The 7,955-nt window shown below is 59.4% G+C and overlaps 1 protein-coding gene across 1 annotated transcript; it reads right to left on the minus strand.

Annotated features, from left to right (window-relative positions):
- Positions 1–1,447: 1,447 nt before the first annotated feature.
- On the minus strand, positions 1,448–7,250 carry LOC122232778 (coiled-coil domain-containing protein 74A-like). Its single transcript, XM_042962978.1, has 7 exons — positions 6,933–7,250; positions 5,680–5,721; positions 3,335–3,497; positions 2,342–2,519; positions 2,185–2,267; positions 2,032–2,103; positions 1,448–1,878 (listed from the first exon to the last, which is right to left on the minus strand). The coding sequence occupies exons 1-7, from the start codon at positions 7,180–7,182 to the stop codon at positions 1,740–1,742; spliced, it is 927 nt and encodes a 308-aa protein (XP_042818912.1). The 5' UTR covers positions 7,183–7,250; the 3' UTR covers positions 1,448–1,739.
- Positions 7,251–7,955: the final 705 nt, after the last annotated feature.

A 7,955-nucleotide genomic window follows, 5' to 3' on the forward strand; every position in this document is an offset into this window, starting at 1 on the left:
ACTTGTACGTGACTGGGGCAGGTGGCTGTGGAGCTGGCTGCTTCGTGGTGGGGTTGGGACTCCCCCACCCCCACTCCCCCCCGGGAGTCGGACATGCCTCAGCCCTGTGTGCTCCTCCTTGGGCTGCTGTCCCCTTGGCTTCTCCAGGGCCCATGTCCTTCCTCAGCAGCCTGGGGGAGAACTCCAGGTCTCGTTAGAGCCTCTTGTGTGTGTGCCAGAAAACTTTTTGTTTCTGTAGGGGAACATGGAGAGCATAGGAAACCCTGAAAACACACACAGAATTCTCTGGTCACGGTTTTGGGTTCAGACCCTTCCACCATTGCCGTGGGGGGCACGCCACTGGGAAGCTCCTGGATCCAAGGGCCGCTGGCTGCGTCTCAGAAGGAAAGTCGGCCAGCAGGCAGTTGTGAATCCCCTGCCATCACCTGGGACTCATACCTCATGGCATTCTCCCTTTAAGCCATGGGGGTCTGCTCAGCACTGTGGGGGTGCCTAGGGAGCAGGGACACCTGAGTGGATCCTGTACCTGGCACCGTGCCCACTCACTGGGCACTTGGGCCTGTTCTTGGGTCAGGGCAGCATCCTCAGGACCTGGCGTCATCAGAGCTGCTCCAGAGAGTGAAAGCTCCCTGACAGGGCATCAGCCCTCTGGCAATGAGAGGTTTCCCCTTTTGTATGTGCACTACCGTGTCATCTGTGGTTCTTATAATAAATTTATTATTCCTGTGTTTGTCATGAGTTTGTCACTGTGTCCCCTCCCACAAGTCTGGGACCACTATCCAGTGAGGTATGCTTTCAGGGCTGAGCCAGATTCCTCACCTTGGAGACGGCCGTGGATGCCCAGACCTTAGTTCACCCTTTTTTTGACAGTATCAGTGCCTCATCCTGGTTTACCCCGAGGTTTCTGGCAAAGCTCCTGCTGCCCAAAGAAGAGGCAGAGATCAGCACTGAGGAAATGGCCAGTGGGGCCAGTAGCCCTGTCCTGCCAGGGGAGGGTCGACACTAAACTGACCACACCCATGAGACCTAGGAAGCTTCGGTTCTGGTGAGTAAGGGGGTGGTGAGGCTCTTGGGTGGGAATCTCAGGGTGGGGCCCCAGCGCCCTGGAGAGGACCATTCTCCCATGGCCGTGGCCCTCCACAGCAGAAGGCAGGCTCGGTAGGATGGCTCGTTAGCTGGGATTGTCAGTGTGGAGGCTGGACGGCGCTGTGGCAGGGGGGACGGGACTTGCCCTTGTGCCTGGAAGGCAGTCCCAGCCCAGCCAAGGGCCAGGAAACCCCCTGCACTCAAAGAAGGGTGCATGCTGTGCCTGCCCGTGGCGCAGGGCACCCACCAGGCCCTGGACAAGTCCTGGTGACTGCCCCAGTGGGCCCCTCCCACCGCAGGGAGCAGAGCTGGGGGCACAGGGCAGGGCAGCCATGTCAGATAGCGGTGAGGGATGAGGTTCACAAGTGGAGAAACGAGCTTTATTTCCAGTCTTCAACAGGTAGGGTAATACTTATTTAATGTGTTTTTGTGTAAATGCAGAATAGCAAAATACTGAGCAAGAAAATAGTGTCTCGGTTCTGAGAGCAACCAAGTACTTTATCTGCCATGAACTTGGCTTATCTGGAATTTCGCGCGGCCTAAACGTGTTCGAATTCTTTTGAAGTGCTATCTAGAGAGGGTTAGCGTCTCCAGCTGTAGGGCACTGGCCTGGCCCTGACCTGGCATGCAGACGCCGACACGTGCCGCCCGCCTCAAAGGACAGAGCGGTGCAGCCGCCGGCGCTGCACCACCTGCAGCCTTTTCTGCCGCTCAGCAAAGTTACTCTTCAAGGTCTGCTTCAGCGCGGGCAGGATGGGGCGCTCTGCCACGGGCATAGGGCTCAGAATCAGGCTGGTAGGGCAGAGGGAGGTCACTACAGGTGCCCCCGGGAGCAGGAGCGGAGACTTGGCTGGCAGCAGGGCCTCAGGCAAGGCACTGAGCTGTCCCTGCCCCTTATGTACTGGGCTCAGGCCACCCCACCCTCCCCCTGCCGGTGGGACTCACCATTTCTTGGGGATGTCCTTGGTGGGGACCTTGGGGAGCTGCATGGCTCCCTGGTGAAGGGCCTCCTGGTCCCTGGTGAAAGAGGAGTCGGTAGTGAGCCCCAAAAGAGCAGACCTCACCGGGATGCGGTGGGGGCCACGCCGAATCACTCACTTGGGACAGCTGGGGCCGGCCTCCTCAGATGCAGCCTTGGGCCTCCTCCGGTTCCCTTCCAGGAGGGCCTTGAGGCGCTGCAGCTGGAAGGCAGGGAGCAGAGGGGCAGTGGGCGGGGTCTGCGGAGGCACTGGGGTCCCCGCTGCCTGAGCCTCACCTCTTGGGCCTGCAGGAGGTTGGCGTTCCACAGCTGGCGGATGACCACTGCGCACTGCTGAAGCGTGGTGGGCTTGCGCAGGTGCAGGGGCAGATTCATCACGGGGGGCTGCTTGCCCTTGTGCTGGCTGCCTGCCACCCAGGGGGCTGCTGAACTGGACGTCTCCACTTCTTCATCTCTGGAACAGGCACTAACAGCAGCCCAGAGCTAGCCTGCCAGGATTGGTCTAACCACCCGCCACCTCTCTTGAGGGCGGCATCCACACCAGTGTGCGGCTGGTGTGGGGAAGAAGGGTGTGTCTACACAGCCTCCTCGGGGTCTGGTTCCCTTCTGCTGACCAGGGTGCTCCAGACGCCAGGTGGCAGGGGTGGGGGGCCACTCTGGTGCCAGCTGTGACCTGGGCGTATCCCTTCCTCTCCCCTCAAGGTGCACTGAGGGTCAGATGTGGTTCAAGCTGTGTGACTGCCCTCAGTCCTGACCCCACACCCGTGGGGCTGGTTGAGAGGGACTCTCAGTAAGGACCGTGCAGAGAAGCAGGACCCCGTCCTGCTGGCTGAACTACCCAGGGGACAACAGGGTCTCTTCGGATGCAAAGTCCAGGTTCACTGCTGCTTTCCAGGAAGTCCCAGAAACAGGTGTCAACCCGGTCTTGCTCTGGCCCGCTGGCTCTGTGCCTTGCGGAGGCCAAGCACATTTCCCAGGGTGAGCCCAGGAACCCGACTTACTGTTGTTCTTTTGCTTGTTGTCTTGGTGAAAAGCAAACTAATGTAAAGGCCAAGTTACTTGGTTCCATTTCTGTGAGAAATTAGTTTCTGGGCTGCTGTTGGCACCCTCGTCAGCACAGGGCATTGCCCGCCAGATGGGCCTGCCTGGAGTGAGTCTGCTTTCACTCTGGAGACTGACCCATTTGGAAGGGCAAGGCAGCTGGCTGCTTCCAGAATGTGAACCTACGAAATGCAACGCTGGGCCCACAGGGTACAGGTGAGCCCTTACTTGGCCTGCCCCTGCACCCCTGGAGCGTTGTCCCGCTTGCTGTTGTGAAACAGGGCAGCAGCTGGGGTCTTCTCTTCCAGGTCCGTCTTCGGAGGAATGTCAGTTTTTGAGTCTTGCTTCTTGGAGAAGCTGGGCCGGGGCCTGGCCTTTCCTTGAGAGTTGGCTGTAGATCAGACCCAGACAGGGCAGTCACGGTGGGTGGGCATCAAGAGCCAGGGCCCACGTCCTCCAGGATTGGCTGTGAGTGCCCAAGGAGCGCCTGCCCTCTGCCTCGGTTTCCTCCTTGTAAAGGAGAGATGGTAACAGAGTCCCCATTGTGGGGGCTGCCAGGTGACCCAAAAAGGGGGTCTGTGGGTGGTGCCTGCTGAACGCTCTAAAACTACTGCTGCTGTAGAAGCTGGCCTCCCCCTACTTGTACTGGGTCAGTCTCCCATGCCTCGGGGAAGTCCAGGGGTCAGGGTGGCCCCGCAGCTGTTCCCTGACTCTGAAGCAGCACCCCATTTGGGGCAAAATGAAACTGTATGAGAGTTCTGGGACCCGGCCTGCACAGACTTCCTTTCCATGGACAAGGCCCACGGCCTGCCTAGGCCCTGCATGGAAGGGGCAAGGGCCACACCCGGGGAGGATGCCTGGCCTCTCAGGGAGGCCGAGTGCAGAGAAGGGGCTATTAGCTCCCCTCACTCTGCAGAGGACACCACAAGCCCAGAACGCTAGGCAGGGCTGTCCCACCTGTATCCACCTGCTTTCAGGTGTTTGTCGTGTTTGACAAGCAGGGCTTCTGCCAGGCTGCCCTTGGAAGACCACTTAGGAAGGCTCAGGGGCTCCTCTCTTTGTATGCAGGCAGGGTGTGCCTGCCACAGGACCTTGTGCCCCACGTTGATCTGACGTTCACTTCCTTTGTAGCCAACCCCGCTTTCGCTTTCGTAGTCTCCCTCTGGCCAATCCATGGTCCTGTCACACCCCGCCTCGGCTCCTTCCTGCTGGTGTCAGCTGACGGCACCTGGCGGCCACCCTCTCTGGCTCCCTTCAGCTACTCCTTAACCCTTAAGTCCACAGAGCTTGGCAAAGGTGCAATCTGGTCAGCACCCCACACTGGCCATCGGGGCCCAGGGCCCCAGTGGGGCACGTGCCCCTCCCCTGACCCTGAGTTCACAGAGGGTGCTGGCATGCCACCCGACAAGGTCGAGTTTGAGACGGACTTGATGGACTGAAAGCTGGAATTGGAAGTGCTGCCTGTGGGAAGTGCACCGGGTTAGTCTGAGATGGTGGCAGCACCACCTTGGTCCCAGCTTTCCCAGACACTTCTGTGCCCCGCTGTTGGGAGGGGCCAGGCCACCCGTACCTTCCTCCTGGCCCTGCAGGCCTGTGTGTTTGTGTTTGTGTTTGTGTTTGTGCAGAGCCCTCCCCCCCCCCCCCCCCCCCGCTCTGGTGAGGCAGAACCAAGGCCAAGGGGAAGGTGATTTCTGGAAGGGCCATCCAGAAAGCAGCGGGCTTGGGCCCGAAGAAGCAGGCCCTGAATGGGAGGATGGCCTCTTCTGATTGCCCACTGGGGACCCCCGACCCTGCAGGACTGGGACCATTAACAGGCCCTGCCACTTGCCCAGGATAGCTCACTGGAACTGCTCTGCTCCGCTTGAGGAGGGCCCACCACCACTGTTCCCATATTCCATGTCCCCTAGGAAGGGAGCCCCGGGACACCCCCAGACTGGGGCGTACCAGGCTAACACCTCTCAGACCACCTCTTGATGTCAGACTTGGCCCCAAAGGTATGTGGGGGGAACAGGCCCAACACAGCCTGAGTCTCCCTGGGCTGGGCTGGAGGACAGGCAAAGAGAAAGGGGCTGTCACGATGAGGAAGGGCCTTAGACGAGTGACTGCAGGTCTCTCTGTCTCTACACTTGGTCACAGCAGACATGGCAGGGAGGATCCCCAGAAGGACTGTGCCCACAGCCGTCTGTGCCAGAGGCACAGGGCTGGGGGCTGCCATAGCAGCAACCCAAGTAAAAGAATCCAGCAGAGCCGCAAGGCTGGGGGCCCGGGGGCGGGGTGGTGGTGGCAGGGGTGGGGTCTCGGCAGCCCCACCCCAAGCTGCTCTTCCTGCTTCCTTACTGCAGACTTCAGGCCTTGGGATCCCCGAGAGCCCCACCTGCTGTGCTTGGGTGCACAGGCACCCACACCATGGCGGGGGGTGGGGGGCAGTGGTGTCTGTCCAGGTCCCCCAGGATTCCTCCCCACTGGGATAGTACATGGGCCAGTGCAGCTAGCTGGGTAGACACAAGCACTCTGGAGGGGCTACTCCTGACAGAAGTAATTTCCCATCAGGCACCCAAGGGCCTCAGTCTTACCTTTCTTTGGCTTTTGATTCATTATTAGCTTGTAATGGAGATCTGAAAGCAAGCATGTGCACTGGTCATTTTTGAAACTGCAGCCATTTGGGGAGAAGAGGTTTTGGCTTGCCCTGTGCACTCCCCGCTGAACCCCTGAGAGACCTCACACATGACCTTAGCAGCCAGGACACTGCCCCATGGGCCAAGCCTTTACCCTGGGTGTCTTAGGGCCAGCAATGCCTCTAGCTGTTCCCTGAGCCAGAGCCCTTGGGTGAGAGCCTCGCCAGGAGTCCATTCCTCTGCCCATGACATCTATAGGGCACCCTCTGCTAGGTGGAGCCCCAAGCTCCAGAAGAACAGAGGTGAGTGAGTCAGGATGACCCAGTCCTCCAGGAGCCCCTAGTCATGGATGAGCAAATGTGGTCAGAGCAATGATCAAGTGACACCCAGAACGTGGGCTGGCCACATCCAGCCTGGGCATCAGGGAGGGACAGGGGTGAGACTCAAGACTCCTTATGTCAGGAGGAGGGAGTCCTGACATCATGGTGAGCCCTTGATCTAATAGCACTTCAGGTAAAGGCAACAGGAGAAAGGTGGGGAGAAACTGAGACAGGGCTAAGAATGTGGGGGGAGGAGTTCCAACTAAAGCATAAGGGAGAAGAGAGGACAGCAGTGTCCCACCGTGATAGGCCTTAAGTTCTGCTTCAGGCCTGGCCCATGGCGGTGAGGAGCCACCAGCGGGGCAAAGTTAGGAAGGACCTGCCCTGAGGAGACGCGGGGGCAGGGGGAGGTGTCCAAGGAGGGGCTGGATGGGAATGGCAAGTCGGCTCTCGATCTGTGTTTAGTTTGTGAAAATCACTGAGCTGTACACTCGCACTTTTTACTTCCATAAAAGTTTTTAGAACAGGCGGGCCCGACTTGCCTAGAGAGGAGACTGCGACCCGGCTTACTGTGGGAAACGCTACACAGCCAGACCACCCCACCAGATCACCAGATGGTGGGGCGGCCCCGTCGACCCCGCCCACGAAGACCCAGGTTTGGGGCCCGGGGGTGCGGAGGAGGCAGGGAGTCCGAGACCCACGTAGCAGGACCCGGGGTGGGGCTTGCTGCCCTGTGTCCTCCTTATACCCTGTTTAAGGGTTTCTAAACCTCGTGTTCTAGAGTCCACGAGTGTTTCGGTACTGGAGGCACCCGGGAGCGGCAGGTCTGCCTCTCCCTCGGGCCCCAGCCGCGGAAGACGCCTCACTCGCGGCCGCGGCGCCCGGACTCACCCTTGTTCTCCCGCTTGAGGTGCTCGATCTCCTCGTGGAGCTTGACCAGTGTCTCCGAGTGCTGCTGCTGCAGGAACTGCAGGCTCTTCTCCAGGTCCACGACCCGCTTCTGCGCCTCGATGAGCCCAACCTGCGTGCTGTGCTGCGCGGGCTGGAGGATGGCGGGCGGGCGCAGGCGCGACGTGCCCCGGGAGCCCGGGAGCCCCGAGCTGGGGGGCCGCTGCCCGGCCGCCGCCACCCCCGCGCTCATGTCGCCGCTGCCGCCGCCTCTGCCGCCGCCTCTGCGGTCGCTGCACTCCCACTTGGTGGCTCGACTGCCCCGGCCTGGTGCCGCGTCGCCATGGAAACGGGCGCGAGCGGGCGAGGGGGGCGGGGCGTGCGGCGGGGCGTCGTCTGTGATGCCCGAGAGACCACGCTGCTGGTGGGGGTGGGGCCTGCGTCAAGTTTGCCTGAGCTCGTACACCCTGACTTTGAAAGGCATCCTCTGAATTAAGGTCAGATAATCGTCCGCCTTTACAGTAGGTCTTACTGTCCAATTTTCTATGCTTGTTTATTTTAATAGTTCGCTTCTGGAATAGATGATATGGATTACATATTCAAAAATCCAAAGGTAGAGGACTTTCTGCTTTATGAAATGTGGACAGAATATATGAAACAGCCACCTGGAAACAACGAGAAGAACAAAAAGCAAAGTGGACGAAGGCAGCTCTTGAAAGAAGAGCTGCTTGGGGCGCCTGGGTGGTTCAGTTGGTTAAGTACCCAACTCTTGAGTCTGAGTCTGGCTCAAGTCACAACTGCGAGATGGAGACCCGTGTCAAGCTCTGCGCTCTCGAGAGCAAGGAGCCTGATTGGGTCCCTCTCTCTCCCTGTCTGTCTCTCTCTCTCTCCCTCTCTCCTCTCTCTCTGCTCCTCCTCCGCTTGCATGCTCTCTTTCTCTCAAAATAAATAAATACAACTATTTTTAAAAAGAAGAGCTGCTTTTTCCCTGAGCTCTCTCTTCTGGTCAGCCAGACCTCAAACAGG

Source organism: Panthera tigris, chromosome D3 (assembly GCF_018350195.1).
Source record: "Panthera tigris isolate Pti1 chromosome D3, P.tigris_Pti1_mat1.1, whole genome shotgun sequence".
In the NCBI taxonomy this organism is placed as follows: Eukaryota; Metazoa; Chordata; class Mammalia; order Carnivora; family Felidae; genus Panthera; species Panthera tigris.